Source organism: Sinohyriopsis cumingii, chromosome 2, assembly GCF_028554795.1.
Source record: "Sinohyriopsis cumingii isolate HCF-2022 chromosome 2, ASM2855479v2, whole genome shotgun sequence".
Taxonomy (NCBI): Eukaryota; Metazoa; Mollusca; class Bivalvia; order Unionida; family Unionidae; genus Sinohyriopsis; species Sinohyriopsis cumingii.
In genome coordinates this window covers 117,500,779-117,525,578 of record NC_142962.1, presented here as the reverse complement: position 1 = coordinate 117,525,578, position 24,800 = coordinate 117,500,779, and the positions used below count along the sequence as shown (strand labels likewise).

Genomic DNA, 24,800 nt, shown 5'->3' with positions numbered 1-24,800 from the left:
CACTATAGATACCATATTGATATGACTGAAAAATTGTTAAAGCTGTGTTAAAAATCCAAACCTAAATCTCTCTCTCTCTCTGTATCTCTCTCTCTCTCTCTGTTTCTCTCTCTCACACACACACACACACACACACACACACACACACACACACCTTTGTTGTTTTACATGTTGACACAGTCATACAAATCATGGTGTGAGAGAGTTGAGAGACCTGGGCAATGGTTAGATTGGAAAGTTATTAGAAATCTAGAAAGCTGGAAATGGACTGTCACACCTACTACATTATTACAGAATAATGGCATGACATAATGCAGTGGTGTGTGTGGGACCCTACACAGAGTTTGCAACTAGTCATTGTCTTGACTGAGATGGGACATGTCTGGTATACTGTATTACATCAATATAATCAAACAGGTTATATTTTGTTCCAAGCAGAAATTAAACCAGTGCCATGAATAATGGCACCTATTAACTAGCTTTCATGCCCCCCTCCGACACAAGGATGGAAGAACGTAGGTAAGGACAATGGGTTGCACAATAACTATCTCACTAGGGAAGCAGACTTTATTGCTCAGCTGCATGCGCATAACAAATGGATTTTTAATTTAGAAATTCAAGATATATACATGATGTTATAACTTGACCCTTGCAGCAGTTTATTGTGATCTTAATTTGCTCCAAAGGCAGTTCTGAAAGATTGAAATGGGATTCTTGAAATGGAATGGCATAATTAGTACTCAGATCTAAAAATTGTAAGCGGAATGAATAATTTCCCTCCAATTTCTTAATACAAAGTAATTGGTTTGATTTAAACCAATCAGATACTTTTCTTTTTCTGGGTTATTGAACAATTACTGACCTGATCCAGTCATAATTTACATGAATGATCAGTATACAGTTCATGTAATATACCTTTAATTAGAGGGGTACAAAGGGGCTTCCTAGGGGAGATTAGAGGATAAGATTTATTTATCGATGGCATGATTAAAATTACACTTAAATCAACAAGTGTTAATCAGTCCCCCTTAATGGATGGTCATATAAACATGAGGTTTTCACTAAAAAGTCTTATGATTTCTTGTTGGTCCTAAATGAAGATGGTATCAATCTGATGTCCACCTCAATCTGATGTCCACCACAAGGGCCATTTTGAAAATCTTGACTATGCTACTCAGTCTAAATGGAAAGCTATATTGATAAGGGGTTTTCACAAGAAGACTTTTTATGATATCTAGTTGGTCCTAATTGAAAATATTCATTTGGTGCCAATCTGTTATCAATATGACCACTTCACTAGCCATCTTGAAAATCATGTTATTGCCACTTCTCCTGAATGAAATGTTGTATCGCTAAGGAGTTTTCACCAGAAGACTTCTTATTACGTCTTGTTGGACCTAAGTGATGGCAGGCACTGTGTCCATCTTGAAAATGTTGTTATTGCTAATCTTCCAGAATTAAAAGTGATATTGCCATGGGATTTTCACAGAAAGACTTCATATGATATAATTTGTCCAGAATGGAAATTGTCTATCGTATGTTGAATATGGTTACAGCAGCTGCCATCATGAAAATATGATCACTACTGCTCCTGAATGGATGGTTATATCAGTGTGGGGTTTTAACTTAACAACATCTAAGGATTGTCCAGTTGGTCCAACTATTGCCATTCAGATATTCAATATGCCTGCCACAGTGACCATTTTGAAAATCTTGTTATAACTATTTCTTTGAAATAAATGGTCATATCAGCATGGGGTTTTCATTGAAAGATTTCTTGGTACTGATTCAACTTCTAATATGTATGCCACGGTCACCATCTGGCTATCGCTACTTTTTCTAGATGGCTGGACATATCAACATTGTGGTTTCACCAGAGGACTTAATGATGACTAGTTGATACTAAACAGAAAGTCATATCAACCTGGGGTTTCCACTAGAAATCTTTTTGTGATGCATTGTTGGCCCAGAATTAAAAATGGTGCAATCCAGTTTGTCCACCAAAGCAGTTAAATTGAAAATCGTGATATCTTTGGAATATCAAAGATGGTTTCAACACTCTACAGTTAAAGGAAGAAATGTTCCTTTCTTGAATTCCTGGAAATTCTCTTCAACAAGTTGAGCATCAGTCCCATTGAGGGAATCTTGTTTCACTTTTTACTTTATTACAGTTCATCAGCCACCCTCCATACTAAAAAATTCATCTTAACAATAGTGACAGGTAATGTGTTACTAATATTAAAAGTAGGTTGTGGTGGGAGGGAAGGGGAGAAAACTTAATTTTAATGTACAGTTCTTACCTGTTGCTATTGGATGCCACACCCCCCCCCCCCCCGATGTCTCTTTAGCCGGATATCCTTTATGAAGAATGAGGACGCACTGTTGCACATGGGCCAGTGATGTAGATCATACTGGGTTATGATTTTAATAATTTCTATAGCAAGAGGATGGTGCATCTAACATGGGTGAGGTTTTTCCATTGCAGAAAGAGTAAGCTTAATACTACATGTATAGTGACAGGTAAGTATTACATAATTAAAATTACTCCTGCCCCCATTTTCACAATGTATTTAATATATAGGGTTGCAACAAAGGATTATGTGACTTGTGGGTCTTTAGAGAGGTCACAGGATACAAGAGGAGACGCAGGAAGGGTGTGTAGTGATCCCCATGGGTACTACAGGGTCGGTGAAATTATCATTAAACTTCTACTTGTTAAGTAATGTTTAATTTTCCAATTTCATTGACCTTTCATACCCTAATGGACCCCACAAGATGTTTAGAGTGTATTCTTTGATGGCAGCATAGTAGGATAAAAAGGCAAATCACTGTGCATCATAAATCATGAGAATTTATTGTGCATATTCAACTGGACATGATAAATGCATGTACTGCATTTAATAACAGTAGGTTGGACAATGTACGAGTTTCAATGCTTCATATGAATTTATTTCAAAATATATCATAAACATCATTTCTTGTTGAATTCTACACACTCAAATTTTGTAGAAGACATTTTCATATACTGTATAATTCAGAAAAAGTAATCCTCTGTTGCAACCTGAAATGCTCCATATCTGGTATTACTTAAAAACCAAATGTTGGCTTATCATTTCAAACATCCAAAGATAATGATAGGGACAATACATCCCCACTTCAACAGTGATGATGACTCACTCACTCTGGGAACACGAGAAGACAAATGAGAAAGCCACTTTGTGGATGTCATTGCCAATGAACCTGCTGGAGGTTTTTAACACATTAACCCCGGAAGGTTTTTGTCTTTTTTGCCTGAAATTCATGTAGGAAATACATTTTAAAAGCTATTTCTGAATACATCCTAAGACATCAATTTCCAGGTGATTTTCCAATAACCTAATGCCTAGTTGTGTTAGAAACATCATTTTTCATTGGCTGTTTGGCTCGTGCATGAGCAGAAGGGTAAAAGTTGTTCTTTTTTTTATTTTTTATTTTTGCTTAACTCATTCGGCCCCAGAGGTTTTTGTCGTTTTTGCCTGAAATGAACTTAAGAAAGACATTTGGGGTGCTATTTCTGAATACAATGTAATACATCGGCTTTCAACAGATTTTCCATGAGACTAATGAATAGTTGTATTTGAAACATCATTTTCCATTGGTTATTTTGCTTGCGCATGAGCAGAAGGGTAAAAGTTGGAGTTCTTTGGGTTTTTTTTGTTTTTTTTTGCCTAATGGTCCCATCATTTTTGTATGGAGACCGCAATTTATTCCAGATGCCCACCTTATCCTAGTTTTTGCAAAGGTTCACCTGTCTCTGTGCAGTTAAGACCAGTATGCCTTAGATCTGAGGCCAAAAGGTCTAAAATCCTGACCCAAAATCACATTCCAATCTCAAGCGAATTTTGGGTGAAAAAAAAACGGGTCCAAAAATTTTTCTCTCCATATTTTGTAGTGCAACTAGAACTTCCAGATTATTTGACATCATTTTAGAGCTATATCTGTCTGCTTTTTTTTAATACCACCCACATTGGTGTATCTTAAATGACCTTGATGCTGCAGAACTTGGAGGTAGGTTACAGCCTCATCACGCCTACAGATGGGATCGGGGCCGAATCGGTTAATGGGCTCATTATATTTATATCTAGACCACTCTTTATTCCAAATGCCCATTTTATCCTACTTTTTGCAAAGGTTCATCTGTCTGTCTGTCTGTTTGCAGTTCATACCAGTCTGCCTTAGATTTGAGACCAAAAAGTCTAAAATCCAGACACAAAATTGGATTCTGACCAATGGACAGATTTTAGGTGGAAAAAAATCGAGTCCAAAAAAGGTTTTTCCCTCTGTATTTTGTAGTGAAACTAGAAATTCCAGATTATTTGGTATCGTTGTAGAGCTACATCTGTTTACCTTTCTATAATACCACCCACTTTAGTGTATCATGCATGATCTTTATGCAACAGAGCTTGGCAATAGGCTAATAACCTCCTGTCACATTAACTCGTTGCCAGGGGTTAATGTGTTAAGAGCATATTGTGGCATAATTGTCAGTTCTGTCCAGGATTGTACATGGCCTGCAGTTTCTGACATGTTCATTACTGTTGTGAATTTTGCCAGGTGCAGTTCATGCAACCAAAGAAATTAAGAATTTAACAATGCCAAAGGTAGATCAGGAAATTTGGTTAAAGTTTCAGACCCTAATAGGTTCTTTGACATCCAAATGCAAAAAGTTCACAAATAAACATAGTTACTGGCCTCAAGAATTGTCCTAATGTGATACTTTGGTAAATGAAATATTTTGCCCTATCAACAACAGTTCATGTACAAGGTTTATATATTTTTTTTTAATTCATAGCAAGGATAAGATGGCTTATGGACAATACTGTTGCTCTTTCACACATTAATAAAATGGGGGTGGGTGTCAGGAATTTGACAGTCTGGCGTTTTGAAATATGGGAATTGTGGAGAGCAGTTGATATTTGTCTCAGTTCATGTCACCTGCCTAATACATCAAACATGGAGACTAATGTTTCTGTTGCAAAAATTAAACCATGATTCTGAATGTGGGTCTAGGCCTGAATATTTCCAGGAAATTAAACATATAGTGTAAACTGGTAAATGTGATATTGACCCTTTTGTCTCAGGATTTAATTTTCCGCTGCCAAGATGTATTTCACACAAACCAAACCCTCATGCTTCATTTGTTGATGCATTTTCTGTATCTTGAAGTATTTTCACTCTACCATAATTTTGTTATGTTCTTCCCCCTTTTCAGTATAATTCTTAGTGTTCTACAGAAATTTGGGGAGGGGAGGTGGTGATGGTAGTTCCAATCTTTAGGACTCGGCCATAGTTCCCCAAACTTCTGTCTTTTGTGTCAGATCAGTTGCACATATTGCTCAGAACACCCCAGATTCTCTTCCACAAGGACCCTACCATAATGCATCCAGTGAAAAAGCTCCACTTGGGAGTTTTTCATTTACCAGGAAGGCCATGAAAAACAAACTTACCACAGTCAATTTCTGATATTTTATGCTGCACTTGGAGACAATAAACACAGCTGCAATATCGGACATATCTCCAGTGGTTGCAGTGCTTTTATGACCAAAACCAGATCAATCCATTTTGCTCCTGTGTAAATTTCATTTTGGAATCCTTATGTATGCTCTTTCTTAATGGATAAGGGTACAGTGCTATCAGCACAGTCATATCTGCTATTAGCACAGTTCTACTTTAGTTAGATGGTTCAAATTACTCACAACACCCATTGCTTGAAGGTAACTAATAGGAGATGAGTTTATAACATGATTTAATCTACAGGATACCCAAGAATGGAGTCGCATTGGACGTTGATATTGGGCTAGGATATTTACAGCCACTTATATCCATTGAAATTTCCCTCATACTGACTGTTTTTTTTCAGGCAATGCCTTCTGGCCAAATAGGGCAAACCTTTAATTTCTTTGATCTTAGGAATTTAGATGTAAAAAAGAACAGAGTATCTTTATAACCACTGATTTTATGCAGTCATGTGCTGGAAATCATATTGGTGAAATTCACATTGCATTATATGCACCAGACAGATAACATTGTACAGTCACTCTTGTAGATATGTAGATAGAACAAACAGTATTAGGAATAATGAAATCAAAGTATTTATTAATTTCCAGGCCCTTTTTTGAGAAGTGAACTAATTCAGGATAGCTAAAATCCACCTTGTAAGTTGCTGCCATCAGTACTGACATTTTACACTATGTAGTACAAGAATGGCATTCACTTTTAACAAGGTACCTCAGGTTACAGCATTAAAAATAGCTGGTTGGACCAAAGATTCGACTTTCCTGAAATATTATCAGAAACCTATCCCATCTGATGTGACATTCAGTGAAAATTTGTTTGAATCAGTTCCATTTTTTATACTGGTGGTTTGTCACTTTTTGCAAGTTATTTCATGCTGTATATGGTTATAGAGAAATGTTTTGTGAACATTCATCTGTAAGAGTATATTGGCTTTGTTTATGTTCCAGTTACTTTTAAAGCCTTTCGTTGTTTTTTATCAAGCAGCCGTCTAACATATTTGCCTGAAATACCAAAAATTGATCTAAAATCTCAAATTAGTAAATTGCCATTTTTAAACTTAGTTATAAAATATGTTTGGTTAATGTTCACTTTTGTTTTCAAATAAAATAAACATAAGAAAAATAATTATGATTATTATTTTGTATACAGTATATTAATTCATGAATTAGATGCAAGTGTTAAAATGGGGAAATGGAGAGAGAAGGAAATGACACAGTTGATTCTCTTTAAATATTTATGATTATTTTTCTAAATTAACAAACACTATGAATTGATTTTCTCTTCTTTATTATGACAGTATTCATATTGATATTTGCCCCCCAAAAATGACTATTTGGATTTCTTTTCTTCCAAATTCTGCAAAATTGTATTACATTTATCCCCTATCACCTAAACTTAATATGAAAATTCTGATACAAATGTTTAGAGATGAATTTTACCTAGAGTAGATTGCCTGGCAATAGTTTGTAAAAAGTACAAATTTGTAAAAATAAATTTAGTATAATGACTAATATTATGTTTTTTTTTAATCTGATTCCTTGGTATAAATCTCTCCTCTTTAAGAAAATGACATTTTTGTGTAGGTTTTAAACCCAGTTTATGCCATACAGTTTTCATTTTTTTAATACTTTTTATGTAGTCTAATGTGAGGAAGATTTGTGGTTCTTGCTGTCATGGTTGACCTTTAAAAAGACATAATTTGTTGGGGTTTTTTAATGCAAACTTGTGCACATTTTACTATTATTCTCGTACAAGGAACTCCAAAGTATTTAAAAAGCAGGTATAGCTGAGTATATATGTTGAATAGTTCATTTTATGTTTATTTCAGCCGAATATGTTGTGAAAAAAATCCATGATCACATGTATGCTAAATATAGACAGTTGATCTTGCAACTATGAATACATTTGGATGTAATAATGTCAGTTTTTGTATATGAAACCAGAGAAAGTACCTGGTGTAATGAGGTTGCCATTTTGAGAAAATGTTAATCATATCACCAGCACCTGTTGCTATTTCAAAGAGATCAGCATGTTGCTGCCACAACTGTTCATTTGCAGCCCACTGTTTATTTTTCTGGTCCATAGGTGACCATGTTTGTGTCACATGACTCTTGTGACATCACTCCAGGCAAAGATGGCAAAACTAACCCTGCTAATTGAAATGACTGTTCTACAGCCCCATCAGCTCCAACAACATGTTTAGCCACATTTTATGAACCATATCAACAGTACTAGATATGGTTACAGTGTGCTTCCTACAAGAATAAAACCACTTGTGGATCTCCTGTGATATTCATAGCAAAGAGGGTGAAACAAGTGAAATGACTACTCTGCAGCCCCATGATATGAACTTTAATAACTTGATTGATCTTGGTGTTTTGAATCATATCAGCGCTTAATATTGTTGCAGTTTTTTCTAGAAGAATTAAAACATTTTGTTCATCTGTAACCCTGCAGGTTGGCCGTAGTTTCTTTTCAGACAATCAATATGCAACAGGATGCTGGTTTTTAGCTTTGCACACAGTGCATCATCCACTATTATTGTGGCAGTGCTGACCTTTGCACTGAAAATTTGCTGTTGGACAGAATTGCACAACACTTAGTGCAGTATCAAGGAAACGGTGCTAATCTGAGTGTGATCATTTTTTTGTACAGAGTCTTGAAATGTGAGGGTAAAACTACAAAAACTTTATTAGTAGCTAAAACATGAACTGACCATCACTTTGGACTTGCATACTGACCAGTCAAGCGACTTTTGTGTAGTCTCATGTGGTCCCTTAGGGTATGAAAAGCTTAATGAAATTGTCATTTTTTGGGGTAACGTGTCATCATTTAAATGGTAAAAGGATGGGGATACATGTATAATTATAGGAGCTACTTGACATTATATTGTGGGTACAGCCTTTTGTAAGGCATATTGAAACATTCATTTCTAGTATTTTTCCTACTGGCTGCAAAGGTTCAAGTCTGAATGATTTTACAGGAATGATGGCATGTTTGTGGAAACTCCAATTTCCAGTCGGTACAAAAGACTTTCAACACATCTAATCACTTTATCTCCACAATTGAACAGTCTGTGAAAGTTGATAGACGTCTCTTGTAGTAGCCATATTTGAATCAATACTCATTGATATGGGACCTCCATAACTAGGAGAGTATTTCAGGAAACCTGTGTCGTGGGATGTGTGCTTTTGAAGATTGTCTTTGACATCAGAAATGATTAATCAAGTTCACTGGATCTTTTTCCATTTTCTTTTTATGGTATTACATGAAATGATTAATTTAGTAAGAATTGACAGTCATGATTGAAGTAGTGACAGAATTTATAGTTTTGTAACATAATTATTTCCATGTTCCAGAAACTTTCTTATTGTTAAGAAAGAACTTTAGCAGTTACATTGTGACCCCGCTATAGCACGCTCTGTTATAACACAAATTCAGATATAACACGGTTGTGGTGTGGCTCCCGAAATTTTATATACATGTATTTTTCTTGTACAGGAAACAAATCATTCTTAAAAGTATGAAAAATTTTATATACATGTATTTTTCTCCCACAAAAAATTTCTTTCTGTAGGAAAAACGTAAAACATTTTATTATCATTTTGGGGAAGAGATTGCATATGAATATTACAAAACGATCGTGGCATGGCTCCTGAAATTTTATATGTATTTTTCCATACATGATAAAGTAGTTTTTCTTCTTAATAGTATGAAAAATATCATAAAATGTTTATTCTGGGACTGCATAGGGCTTTGCCAATGTCACAAACTTGGATTTTTTTCCCCCTTATTGGTGGCAAAATATACCATTTGGCGATTTTTTTTATTGGCGACATTGTTGGCTGTTTAAACTTGTGTATACAACCATTGGCTTGGAGTGTAGAAATTCAGAGGCCCCATGAAAGGAAGCCACAAACTGGATATAAAATGTACTGACATTTATTTACTGTTACATAAACAAATTCTTTGTCCATATTGACAAACCATCTAAACAGTGCATTGTTATATAATAATCCACTTATCTTGACATCTAGCATGATCACTGTATGTTGTGAGATATCCCGTTTTTTGTTGTTGACATTTCTGGTAATGGATATCAACTGAACGAGGCATTATCTTGTAATCTTTCTTCGGATTTTTGGCCACTTGCTAGTAATTAATATTTTTGCAAAGACTTACATTTGTAAGTTTATGGTAAGTAAAATTCCCCTTCTTTTCACTCAGATTTAAATCCTTCAGAACACTCACATTTTCTGTAACAATCCCTGTCATCAGACCAGAACATCCACATCTCTATTGTCCGTTGACCCTTTGCTAAATTTGAGACACATGCGTGGAAGACAGCATCACCCTGCTACCACAAATGTAAAAAAACAACACCCCCCCATCTTACTTATTGCTTTATTCAATAGGCAGGGAGGAACAGTAACTAGATTAGTCCAAACGACAGCCAGTTCCTTTTTAAAACGGTACCCATATAAAATAGTTTGCTGAAATTTCAAAGGAAACAGATTACCTTTGATGCACCGATTGTTATGACAACATGCTCAGCAAATGGAAAAAATAGTCTCAATCATGCATTACAATTATTTGATGTTGCTACCACAATAAGAAATGGGCATTTGTTTGGTTCTCTAGAGCTGGCCTTTAGCGGTGACTTCAGTAATGCATGCATCCTTCATCAAAGAGAGCTGACTACAATCTTCAGTAAAAACAAAGAACTTTTCTTCACAGGAAGTCAGTACCAAACTTAAATAAAAGTAATGAAATCTGATGGAATTTTGCATTTTCCAACGTGACTGGAACACTTTAACTGTGCAGTGAAAGTTTCCTTTTCACAGAGAAAAGGTTTATCATTCACTCACTGCTCTTACGAATGCTACCAACGGCAGCTTAAAATGCAAACTAACTTTTACCGACTTGGAACGTACTGAAAAGTAAATGTACTTCATCATTCAATATGTGATTGTGCTTTGTTTTTCCACTGAATTTAGCCCTATAAGACCTGTGAGAGAATTATTGAATATTTTAAATATGTGTGTTCATATTTTCGATAGAATCACTTGTAGATTCATTGTACATGATTAGATTTGCAGGTGAATACATGGTGTTGATACTCTATTCATGCTATACATTAGACATGTATATATAATTAGAATCAATGTATATGTACCAATCCTTGGTTCTCTATATAAAGTAAACTGTTATATATGCCTTCTCTGTTTTCACTACAGGTGGATTTATCATTTAATATGCATTGATTTAACATGTTAACTGTGCTGATACCGCCTTCATTTATTACCTACCCCCTGCTATGTTTTGGGGTACATGCATCATTTTCTTCAGCTAACTGACCTGGTTACTTATAACACATTTCGGCCTATACCATGGTCGGGTTCTATGGCTCCCAACTACTGTGTTATAGCTGGGTCATACTTTATAACAGCAAATCTTTAAGAATATACTGTTGGCAAAATCAGGAGAGCGCTATAGATTGACATAAAGCACCATAATGCTATTGAGAGGGAGTGTATGAGAGAGCATAGTAATGACATTGAGAGGCAGTGTGTGTGAGAGTGCATAGTAAAGGAATTGAGAGGGAGTGTGTGAGAGCCTAGTAGTACCATTCAGAGGGACTGTGTGTGAGAGTGCATATTAATGGCATTAAGAGGGAGTGTGTCTGTGTGAGAGCATAGTAATGGCATTGAGAGAGAGAGTGCGTGAGAGAGCATAGTAATATCATTGAGAGGGTGTGTGAGAAAGCATAGTAATGGCATTGAGAGGGAGTGTGAGAGAGCATAGTAATGGCATTGAGAGGTGTGTGAGAGTGCATAGTAATGGCATTGAGAGGGAGTGTATGTGAGATAGCTTAGTAATGGCATACAGATGGAGTGTATGTGAGAGTATAGTAGTGATGTTGAGAGGGAGTGATGTGTGTGAGCATGTTAATGCATTCAAGATGGAGAAGGAGTGATATACAGTGGATACATTCATGAAGTGTAGAGTTGCACTGAAGAGTTGTAACCTTTCTGAATTGCTTCAACATTGTGATGTCTTATTATATATTAGGTGATAGCCAATCAGGTATTAGTATTCTGAGTTTAGTTTGAGGTTGAATGAATGATTGGTCACAGGTCAGATTAAAGTCAATACTACATTAGGATTTTGAGTAGTCTTAAAGCTGTTATACTAGATTCATACTAAATGTATTTAATATTGAACACATTTTCTCCTGAAGTGGGTCAATGAAAATGTAAGAGACTGAAACAGAATAAGATATGCCGGTCAGCTGATTAGTGTATTGACTTTTGTAGATGCAAAAAAAGAATGGGTGGAGCTTGAAAATTGCATTGACCCTTGCTTATAAGCTGTATACAAAATAGGCATGCAGCCATTCACATTATCTTGTGTAGCCACCTTTGGGGTGAAATTTGATAATGCTTTCCCCTTATTCTTTATTTTAACTTAATAACACCAGTAGCATGCTTTTCTTGAAATAACAAATTATAAGCATGTTGCAGTGTTATAGTACCCTATAGTCAGTGGTCATTTGACACTGTTGTGTAATTTGCAAACTATAATGCTACCTTTTCTGTTATTTGCTATATAAATAGATTGCTCGCTTCTGCATATTTTTGTGTAAAGTAGAAATGGAAAGAGGTTAAAGATTCTTGGGAAAAGTCCACCAAAGTAATTTTTGTGTGCATAGGGTTGTGACTATATTAAGCAATATGGTAACACAAAATTCTCTTGTGTAATATTAATGTTGGTGCTGCAGGAATTATATCTGACTACATAGTGCTTGATGTGTTATAAAAATGCATTTGGGAAAGATGAAGAGAGAATGGGCTGTATAATGTCATTTAAAATTCCATTATAGATGCTTCATAACCAGTGATGAAAAGATAAGGTCCATCTCCTACCACAGTGATGTGTAAAACATTTTTTTCTTATTTTTCAGAGCCATGGATCAGTGGATTGGGATTACATTCTGTATTGATACTGATCCACTGTACTCACTGCACTAATACCATTACTGTATCAGTCTAGAAGCAGTGATGCTGAGAAAGCTGGGAGGGCCTCACTTCTGCATCATTATTGAGTTGTGTAGGACAGTCAGTAGGCATTGGAATATAGAAAGCCTCAAGATTTGAAATAGAATTTTGGAAACTTCTTTAATTTATACAATGGAGAAGGCAGAGGAAGATTCAGAACTTAGCTGGAAACAGAAATACCTGACCTTAGAAGCATCTGTCCAACGATTCCAGGAACAGGCTACCCAAATAAAGAAAGCTTTAGGTGCTAAGGTAGGAAATAATATATTCTGAAGTGACTTATATATTTATAGGATACAACAAAAGTCAAAATGGTGTGAACAATCATTGTTTAAGGCTTTGTAAAGCATGGCAGGCAGGGAACTGTCCATTAACCAGGTGTTCTCACACGGTTGGGGTAATATTCTGTATGAACTTAGAATTTAAACATTTGGTAAGTTGGTGCCATTTTCTTGCCTGGTTTTATTAATATGACTGTATCAGGTATTGATTCTTTGAACCATATCAACTTTGAATGTGCATGCTTCAGCATTCGAAGCAGATACTCTAACCACTTTAAAGAATAAATCAATAAAAAGTTCTGTTTATAATTTTTTATTTTCAACTCATTAGTCCCACACATCATACAAATTTGAGAATATTCCACAAAAAAGACTGCTGCTGTACCAGAGCAGCACAAGAGTACATTTATCGAACATAGATGTGCATATATTTTCTTTATTTACTATATTTAGTAACTGTATATGATGCATTTAAAAAAAGATTTTCCTCAATTAGAAAACTTGTCTCACCTGTTTGTTATATTTTTATGACATATTTAGGTAGTGGACCAGTCTTTACTTTACAAAAATGGTGTTTAATGTTAAGCAAAACAGGCTTTATCAATGTGACATCGTGGATGTTACTTGAGGCATTGTTTTTACTTCAGAATATGTTGGATTAGAAAAAGGACATATAAAATGAGCTTTACAAATTTTTAAAGAATATGGGAGTGACATAATTTAGCTTTTAGGTTAAGGGTGTTGTCATGCAGAATTTGTGACTTTATGACCATTCAGTGAAGGGTTAGACCTGTAGACTAGATGAAGTGAGTATTGTATATAAATTATTTGTCAGTACGTTTTGTGTTTGCATTCTGGTGTAATCCACATTTGTTTTGCCCATTCATGACCAAGAATTTTAACCAGTTGCAGATCCATGTTAGTAGCAAAATCAGTTGTACGTTTTTCTGTAATTATGATGTAGATTATGGTGTCATGTTTGCTCAGCCCCAGTTCATAAGTTGTGTATAAACTAAGGTATTATTACAAGCCATGGTTTGATATCTGAACGTTGCCATAGGCTAGAGATAATCTCTTACTAAAGGTTAATGTGACCAGAGAGAATATCCAGCATCTGGGATCGGCACATGCTTTAGATTGAGCGACATACCACCTATGTGTTACAGCTTTGTCCTAAGATCAAAGGAATGGAGAGGGGGAAACAGGGCGTGTTCAAAATCTGTCCCCACATGGACAGACAGTGAAAAGTATATTGTCCATTAAGTTTGATTGGATCTGGTCAAAACGACATCCAGTTGGAATTAAAATAGAGGGTGTGATAACAATTTCGCTTCGAATTATAACTTTGAACTAGCAAGTGAAAATTTAGTCTTGCCTAGGAAGATTGCTGAGCAATATTGGGGTTACTCCAAGGAAGCCACTCGTGATTTGGTGGTAAAACTTTGGAGATCTAAGGAAAGACAAAGCTTTGTAAAGACCAGTAAGTTATTTGCTTGATTTTTGCAGAATATTACAGCATTGTAGTTGTAATTGTAATTACGTGTAGTATATATACTTAATTACTAGGATCATTTAGTACGTAGAATTACCTTTGTAGTGTTTAATTTACATTCATGTTTGAGAAAAGAGAATTATGTAGATTGTTAGCTTGTGGTCAGAATTTTGTAATTAGCTATTAGGATACTTCGTAGTAAACTATTGCTTTTATTCATGTGATATGTTAGATTTACACATGCTTGAATTGTGAATTTGGAAAATGGTTGAAGTGCGTAAGATTAGTTAATATGGATGTATGGATATATCAGAGCATGAATATTTGAATATTTGTGTACTTTGTATGAGTTGTAGTTTAAAGAAATTCGTCTGATTGTTGTGATATTGTTTTGTATAATGGGATTAGGAATATTTACTGATGTGACACAATTTATTGATGTATGTATCATTGTATGAGAAGTAATTTATTACGACGTTGTTTTACCATTCAAGAATGTTTGAGTATTTTGATGTGAATGAATGCATAACCGAAGAAAGTTAATAGCCATTATCTGATGATATTCTGGGTGTAGTGTGAGACGAGAGGTCTAAGGAAAATATTGTACCATCCTTGTGTTTTCGCAGGAAGCTTTTTGGGGAACAGAACTTCCGGTTCAGTTGAGTCCCAAGTCTCTAAGAGGGGAGACATAAATGAGACTAGCAGAGCAGTTGGAGTTGACAAGTCTAGTCATATTAGAGAGCTGAGGATGAGGAGGAAAAGGAGTCAAGGAGGAGAAAGTGGCTAAGGGGGAGGAGTATACAGAAGTTGAGGATGAGGAGGAAAAGGAGTCGAGGAAGAGAAAGTGGAGGAGGAAGAGTATAGAGAAGTCAAGAAGGAGAAGGAATTTGGAGGAAGTCTGGAAGAAGAGGAAAAGGAATTGGAGGACTAGGAGAGAAGAATACCAGTACACAGATGAGTAGAATACAAGGACAGGTGGAAAGCTATCTCACACTACTAATCAAATGATGCAGTATGCTATCACAGGGTCAAGTGGAAGGAGATTACTTGGGAAATTTGCAACATTTGATTATTGAATTGTCATTAAATTGTTATTCATTGAATTTCACTTTGTTTTGTATATTCAATCATTTAACCATCGGCATTGCTGACTGGGGGCTCGATGCTTGATATCTATGTGTCACTAATTTAACTTCCAACCAAAATCGAGCTTGGGTGGGACTTCTATAATAACTTAAATAAAATATTGGAAGCACCCCACTCCACACCAACCACAGTGATGGTATAAAAACCTGTCATGCTACAGTTTTAGATTGCATGCTTAGATAATGCATTTTTATTAGTAATAATTGTGCTTATACCTGTCTAGCATTTGACATTTATGTGGTTCTATAACTTGCCTGGTTGGTAACCAAAGTCACAAGCACTCAGTGGTTACGGGGCAGGAGGTAGTAGCCTACTGCCGAGCTCTGTAGCGTCATGGTCAGGCATGATACACTAAAGTGGGTGGTATTATAGAAAGGTAGACAGATGTAGCTCTACAATGATACCAAATAATCTGGAATATCTAGTTGCACTACAAAATACAGATAGAAAAACCTCAATTTTTGGACCCGACTTTTTGTTACGCAAAATTCGCCTGTGGTCAGAATCCCATTTTATGTCCGGATTTGAGACTTTTTGGTCTCAGATCTAAGGCAAACCGGTATGAACAGCAAAGAGACAGATGAGCCTTTGCAAAAAGTAGGATAAGATGGGCATTTGGAATAAAGAGTGGTCTCCAAAAATAATGGCTCCGTTTAGCACAAAAAAAAAACAAAACAAACAAAAACAAGTCCAACTTTTACCTTTCTGCTCATGCGCGAGTTCAATAGCCAACAAAAAATGATGTTTCTAACACAACTAGGCAGTATGTTATTGAAAGATGACTGTGGATTTGGTGTTTTTGAATCTGTTCAGAAATAGCTTTAAAAATGTGTTTCCTACTTGATTTTCAGGCAAAAATGGCAAAAACCTCCAGGGGTTAATGTGTTAAGAGGTTAGTGCTTTGACTGGTCAGCCTGGTGTCAGGATAATGTGACTGGGTGGGACATCATTTTACATGTCTGCAGCATTATGCCCCAGTGCTGTACATAATTATAAACTGCCACACTGCAGACATCATAGCGATATGACTGAAAAATTGTGAAAGCTGCATTAAAAATCCAAATCACACACACATACACACACACACAATGGGAGGTTGTTGTTGTTGTTGTTGTTGGGTTTAACGCCATTTCTCAGCACACGATAGGCTATGCATGGTGGCCAGTATTAATGGTGGAGGAAGAACCTAGGAAAACCCTGGACAATGGGAGGTTGGGGATGAGATGGGGCTGGTGTTAGATATGGTATGGGGTAGTTGCTGGGGCCTAGTAAAATGTATGATAATTTACCATGGTCAGCTGTGGAAATAGTACAGGTGTAGAAATGCAGTGGTATTTATAGTAATGGAATTTAATTATTTTAATTCACATGAAATATGAGCAAATATGTTGGTTATTTGTGCCTGTTGTATTAGAGGAATGAGCTGCAATGGCATGCATGATGCATATCAGTTGCAGCTAAAGGTATGAAAGTACGCATTTGTCAGAAGAATTCAATTGATGGTCAATCTGTCTTTAATAATTGAAGATGTCACATGAAATGAAGACGGCTTTTGTCACTGTTTGATGATTCTTGCATAATATTGGTAATCAGCAAAAATGTGAAACCTTGCAGTATTATCATTTGAAAGGAGAAGAGATTTTTATGCCCTACCATGACAGTGGTATGAACATGTTGCCCTTGTCAATTTGCATGTTTGCCCATCCATTTTTGTTAGACTTTGTATTTAGCTCAGGTTTCAGGCACTCTGGTGAAGCATCCATGTTCCATGAACACATTTATTTAGTTTTGCAAAACTGTATTATTTCAGGTATTAATAATACGTTAATTTTAGTGCTTATCATTTATAGTAGGTTTTCAGACTTTGTTTTTGTCTTAATTATATTCATGGACTAAATTTGACACTGAGAGAAGTAAAGTCCAACTTTATTTGTTGATCATAATTTATTTTGTCTTCAGCTGTTCTTAACCATTTACAGTTTGAGAACTTAGTTTCTAATCTACATTATATAGAACCAGAAGTGTGCTGACATGCCATTAAACACTACCCTTGCTCATTCCTGAAAAATTGTTAAAGCTATGTTAAAAATCCAAATCACACACACACACACCCATTCCTGATATCATAAGATAGGTGTGTATTTGCCACACATGTCCAATATGTAAAAGATTTTGACTGGTGCATCAATCACTGGAGCTATAAAATATTATTATACATGCATCAACTTGTCAGATTTATTTATCTATTAAACACCCAAATAAACATGGTAAAAAAGTAAAATTCAAAGTTCACTTGATCTAGTTTAGAGAGTGTTTCTTTGTGAAATAATTAATCAAGATGTTGCTGGCTAAGCTTAATTCAAAGGTGACTACATTGTTGGACAATCAATATATGTGTTGCCAGCTAAGTGTTTAGTTATTGTTTTTTTCTTCAGTTATTGTTATCAGTCTATAACCACAAAATATGAGAGGAAAGAGGAGTGGAAGTTTATCTCCAGGACTGCCTAGAAGACATACTATTTACTGATTGCACTATGGTCTGTACTAAAGACATTACATCTGTCCCTCACATTTAAATGCGTCTCAGTGTGTTGGTGCATGATAATTTTAGAGCAAAATGTGTGAGAACTAGGCCTGAATTAAGACACATAACAGCAAAAAAAACCACAACTTTTATTATCATACTACAAGACTTATTTGTTGTGTACCTAATCAAAGGGGGCCCCGAGTGGCCATGTGGTCTAAAGCGCTCTCCGTCACGGATCAATGCCATCTCACCTCCGTCTGCGTGGGTTCGAGTCCCGGGCTCGGCCAATGTGGATATGTGAGAAAGCTTGCCAGTAGCTTCTCGTGGGTCGGTGGTTCTTTCCGGGGTTTTCCCGGGTTCTTCCTCCACCATTAATACTGGCCGCATGTATAGCCTATCTTGTGCTGAAAAATGGCATTAAACCCTTTAACAACAACAACAACCTGATGAAAGGAAACTTCACCATCTGACTTACTGGAAATGCCAGTTAATTAGTGTTATATATTTTCAAGGTAGTATAGTATGTCAGCTTGTTGTCAGTTAATAAATTTTGTTACAATGTTGGAGTGGAATAAAATAGTGTTATTTGTTTAGATTCTATGGTGTATTTTAGGAAAGAAAAGATGTTTTATTACTAAGTAGTTTCAAAGGAACTAGTTAATCATGGAATTATACTACTAATACTACAGCAGCATCAAAAACGGAACTGCAAATGACACAATTTCTGGTATATCTAGTAATTAGGTATTTCCTTGTTTTCTTTCTTTCCATTGGATGTTTTTATATTTAAAAACTATATGGCTGCCATGTTAGTTTTCGGGGGGGGGGGGGAATGTTAGCCAAGAGCCACTGGGAATTTTTGGGCCTTTGATACATACATGTACATAACAATGTTGTGGCTTGTAGCAGTCATGAAATCCATGAAAATTAGTATCCTATGGTACAAGTGCATTCACAGTATTTGAAAGAATATAAAATGATATACAACATGTTAAATTCTGTTTTTTTCCCTATCTTTCTTTTTTCTCTTGCTATTTATAGCATTCTGAGTAGTTTAGTCAAAATTCTTCAGCAAATTTTTTGATATAATTCCATTTGCAGAAAATCACCTCGATTGGTTCAGTAATGTGTCAGATCAGTTTGTCAACCAATGCACTATGAATAAAAAATATTTTAATGTTTTGTTTTGAAAATATCAGCAGTCTGGAAAATTATTTGAGTATTTCATCCATTCCCTTACAGTCTGATCAATCAATGCTTTAGGAGAAGAAAATGCAGAAGTAATTTCTGAATATTGTTTTTTCTTGGGGGGGGGGGCAGTACTAGCAGCCTGGAAAAATAATTATATTTCCTTTTTTCCCATGCAACTCCGGTATACTGTTAGCTTAAGGATTCCCACGGTTCTATCTCATGACAGCAGAGTTATCTTTTTTTTATATCATTTGAAGTTGAGGTTATCTTCAGAGAAGAGGCAAGATTTGGTGTAACTGGAGGGTTATGGGATTGCCAGATGACTTGCCCTATTACTGACATACAACAGCTGTAGTGTAGCTCAGATGAAAATATTATTGAAGGAGGAATGTTTTTCTTAGGGTAGGTGGGTGGGAACATGAATGTTGCTGAATTTATAAATAAAATTAGATATTCGGATAACCTACATTGAGATTTTTTTTTCTTAATATAGCAAAATTTTAATAGGGTCTTGGTCATGCATTTAAATAAATTGCCAACAAATGTGATTTCCCCTTCCCCCAGTCTTCCAGAGGACTCAGAAAATTCACTTTCTGTGTTAAAATACATTTTTCAAGGCAATTCTGTCATCTTGAAGCAAGGCACTGCTTTCACATATCATTCCACACTCAAATTTAAAAACTGTTGTCAAATTAACAGGTATACATCTATTATTTATCATAAAAATGGTGTAACTTTCATGACACATCACACGTCTTTAGCCATTTACCATATATACTCACTTATAAGTCAAGTCTACAAAGATCTTGATCTGCTATAACATAATGCGCCTGCAGATCAGGGACCTTGTTTGTACTACTGATTACTCCTAACAAACTGCTATTACCCAGATGTGCTGTTGTATTATGCAGCAGCAGATCTGGGTCTGTGCAGTTTGCAGTTGGTCTCATCTTATAAGCAAGGACATATGGTATTTAACATTTGTTACATGTTTTGCAAATTTGCATTGTCACATTGCAGTAATGATTGCTTGAAGGAATATAAGTAAGTAACTGGAATTTTGCAGCCAAAATGTTCAGTTACCTTCGGTTACTTCAACACATATAGATCATTTTCAGATACTATTTTTAGCTGGCCAAACCTATCCCAGAGCTGCATCCAGTACGGTCATGCACATTTGACGTATGGCAACTCGAGTGACCTACACTTCTTACATGAATAGAACATTTGTCATTTTAGATTGCCGCAGATAGTAGTAAACAATAATATGCCAGCCCACAAGTATAAGAGTTGAACTGTACGTTTTCATCAAGTGTTTTTAACAATAAATGAGTATATATTGCTGTATGTTACTGCATCATGACTCTCATATTAACTCTGCCCAGACCCCTCTTATGACTGCATGGTAATGAATAATCTGAAAATAAACAAGTTAACTTGTCAGCAGTAAACAATGAACACCAAAGGTGGCACATCACATATTAAGCAGATTCCTCACAGATTTGCCATTTAGTTAATAAATTATAACTGGGAATGAATGGGAATCTGAAAACTGCTTATGATACATTGGATTGGTTAAGGAATTTACTCTCTCTCTCACTCTCTCTCCCCCTGTCCTTAGTTTGTTAACTCCTTGAACAAATATGGATAATAATGATGAGTTAACTCATCCTGCGATACATTTGCAATGGCCAGTTCTTTCAGCACTATCTGCTATGTGTAACTCGTGTGGCTTCTCGGATTGGGCTTGGGATCTGATTACGCTGGCATTGATAATGCTGTGTTCACCTGTATGCATCCATCCACTATGCAATTAATTATATGCAACACAGAGGTTTGTAAATCCTCATGTTTTTGCAAGTATATAGTCTTGAAGGGTCATCTAAATACACGTAGATTTGTACAATTTGTAATTCTGGTCACATAGGAAAATTGTCCACCCACCCCTTTCCTTTCACAAATGGATCATCTAACTTTGTAAGTCTTATCCAGAACCGCTGACAGGGTAGGGCAAATTCCGGGGGACCACAACGGTCAGGAGTCCACCATTGTTTCAGTTTGTGAGTCATTGGGGCCTACTGGATAATTTTTCCTAGGGCCCACAAATCCTGTCTGCTGTTCTGGTCCTCTCATGCTTTTTGTGCTCATATCTACTTTTCTGATTTTAAACACACTATTACTGTGAAGGGTGTACAGATGTCAACCCTTTACAAATTTGTTTGAGACATTCTTCACGAACATACACTACGTTAATGACAATTGTTTAAAAGTAGCCCTACGTTGATTGCATCTGCTTTAAATATTGGAGTGGAAAAACCCAAATTCGACTTCCCGAAAAAGGTCTATAGTGAGTCCCAGTCTCAGTCAGATCTATGCTGGAGATGATCAAGAAAGGCTATTATGCCCAATTAGGGCACTGCATTTCTGTCTTAATGAAGAATCCCATGAGGTTTGAACTGTTGCTGCCTCATGGACCTGTCTGAATCACTCTTTGAGTGTACATCATGAATATAGTATTTGGCAAGCCCGTACTATCTTCTTCTTCTACCCTGTTCATTAGTACAACAAGAACAGGAATTTATTCTCTGTGACCAAGCACAACTTGTGGCCTAGAGAGACACCAACCATTTTATAAAGTGGACCTCTCCCTCTTATTATGAGCACTTTCCATTTTGTTTTGTTTTGCTCAGTTCTAAAACATCAACCTGCTTACCTGACAAATTCATCTATATAATAGCGATGAGTAACATATTGCTGCTATTAAAATGTAGCGATGGGAAAGTATTGCATGATTAAAACTAGTTTTAACACACACACCCAAATAAAACTACATTTCCTTCCATCATTGAGTTTTGTGTGATATTTCAATTGCTTAGATTTTGGCATGTTAGCATTGGAAATAATGAATGTTTAGACATAGAGAACATGAGTGCGTGCTACTATTCCCACTCATGTTAAAAAGCCTTACACTTAGGTTGTTAGGGACTAAATAGTCCTGCAACCTAATGGCTAGAATTAAAGAGTACTTTTTGAGTACATTTAAGCCTGGGGTATGTGGCACTATTCCTTCCCTCAGGATTAATTAAAAAGTCACCTGTGTTGACAGTAACCAGTGATAAATGCTCCTAGTGAGTGCACATCACTATAATTCAAATAGATAGATAGATAGATGTTTAGATATCTCAACAAACTTCAGACACCGATGCATACCAACCCTGTTTATGCTGATAGAGCTGTTTTGTAATCCAAACATAATCAGTGTCTTTAATCCTTTTGGAATTACTTCTGATCAAACATACTATAATCTGGTCAGCAAACGTGAGAAACTGAAGCCAGCTGACCCTGCTCTGAATCAAAGGGAGGTTGATGGTTTTATGCTGCTTGAAATTAGCAACAAAATTGTCTTGCTCAGCCAGTTCAGTCATGTAAACTAGTCAAAATTTGACTTGCAAAATACCAGAATATCATTGTCTGCATTTTGCATTAAGCCTGAAGGAATCAAACTATTCATGACTGATTACAGAATCTGCAGAGAGTCACAGGCACATTGATACTCATCTGATCCTTTGCATTTAGTAGATCTACTTGAAATATGAATCATCTAGTTTTGCAAGCACTTTAGTATGTTGCATTTTAATCAAACCCAAATTGGAAAATATTCTTCACTCAAAATCTAAAATGTATCTTCTTGATATTTGCAAGTGAAAAGCTTAATTTGATAATAATGAAGACATTGTGACCATATTCAGTTAAATCCTGCATGGTTAGCAAAATGCATAGAATGATTTAAACCTGAAATCATGCATTATTTATAGGCTACTGAATTTGTATGGGAAAATATGAACAAATTTTTGTGAGCAATACTGCATGTTAGGAGTCCAGCATTGCTCAGAAAAATGAGTTCATATTTTCCAATACAAATAATGTACCTTTCTATTATATACTCAGTTTGCTTTTCTTTCTAAGGCTTAATAATAGTAATAATAATAATAATAATAATAATAATAATAATAATATAAAACAAAATAATTGAATTTATGCTGGTTCCAAAGTAAATACACAACTGCAGGTTCAACAATGCACAGTAACAATATTACTGTGCCCTGTGGCCTTTTTGAACTTAGTCACATGCAATGTCATTTGTTTAGAGAATAAATCTCATTTTAGTCTACTTAATATTTAAATTTAGAGTCATATTGTGAATAAATTTATCTTGGAGAAACTTTTTCAGCTTGTCTGATTTAAGAGATTTTGTATATCTGTTGATCCAACTAAATTCTGCTTTCCTAGTTGTGATGGACTGGATTTATTAACTGGGTCAGTTCTGTATGATGTGCATGTAACTGGAGGGACTGTCCTTGATGCAATTGCACATGTTTCTGTTCTGTCATTGATTGTTTGGAATCATAAGGTGGGGAAAATATGTCTGCATATGTGTGTTTGTGATTTGGATTTTTAATGAAGCTCTAACAATTTTTCAGCCACATTCCTATGATGTCAGTAGTGTAGCATTTTATAGTGAAGTCATTTAATGGAGTATCATGCTGCAGACATGTTGAGTCTTGCCCCACCCAGTCACATATATCCTGACACCAGGCTGACCAGTCCTACCTCCAACCTCATAATGCTGAGTGCCAAGCTAAGCAGCTGCTAGTGCCATTTTTATAAGTCTTTGGTATGACTCAGCCTGGATTCAAACCTGCAGTCTCCTGCATCTGAGGTGCATGCTTTAATTCATAAAAACATGAATTCTTTTAACTGAACTTCTGAAAGGGATGCAGGATTAAATATTTGCTTGGGATTATCACATTCATTTTGTTCTTGATTGCAGTAAGGAGAACATGATTTCTGTTTCAAATGTAGTCAAAATTAAAGCACAATTTCATGATGTGGATCAGTTTTTGGAGGATGCAAAAAGGCAAGTATATTTATTACCATCTAAAGACAACAACAACAATAATAACAACAACAACAACAATAATATTAATAATAATAATAATAATAATAAAAATGTACCTTATTTATAGAGGGTGACCAATTAGTCAAGGACTATTCTCCCTTGAGGCCCTCTTAAGGAGTATAACAATGCACATTATATGAAGATAGCAATAATTATTGTTTATTTGAACATGTTTAGTATTAAAATACTGAATTCCATTATCTATTAGAAACATATATGTATACCCTATTGCATGCACTTTGTTGGAGGGATCATAGCAATTTACATGCCCTGTATCAGTTGTGTTGCTAATGTAAATCCAAACATATTCTCAAATAAATAGTATGGGATAAATGAAACGCACATGATGTGGAAATAAGGCTCATTCATGGTCTTAGCTTATTGGCTATGAAGCTCTAGGTTTTCTACCAAAACCCACATTAAGTTGCAATTTTTTTCAAAATTATTGTATTATTTGGATCACTTGTAAAATGGGATGTCTCTGAGAGGGACTGGATAGCCCTTTGCCTTAGTATGCCTTTATACATGTGTGCTATTTTTATGGACCCATGAGAGCATGGCTCATAGTCTGAACCATTTGGTTTGCGAA

General features: G+C 35.7%; 1 protein-coding gene across 2 annotated transcripts in view; it reads left to right on the top strand.

Moving 5' to 3' along the window:
* LOC149805675 (pleckstrin homology domain-containing family H member 2-like) overlaps positions 1 to 24,800 on the top strand; it is a 349,103-nt gene that overhangs the window by 53,334 nt on the left and 270,969 nt on the right. For both annotated transcript variants that reach the window (XR_016419762.1, XM_089950325.1), the window contains exon 4: positions 12,521 to 12,866. Coding sequence is in view for 1 of the 2 variants with exons in the window: in XM_089950325.1 (XP_089806451.1) it covers positions 12,747 to 12,866 (120 nt within the window). In the remaining variant the exon portion in view is untranslated. The remainder of the gene's footprint in view (positions 1 to 12,520; positions 12,867 to 24,800) is intronic.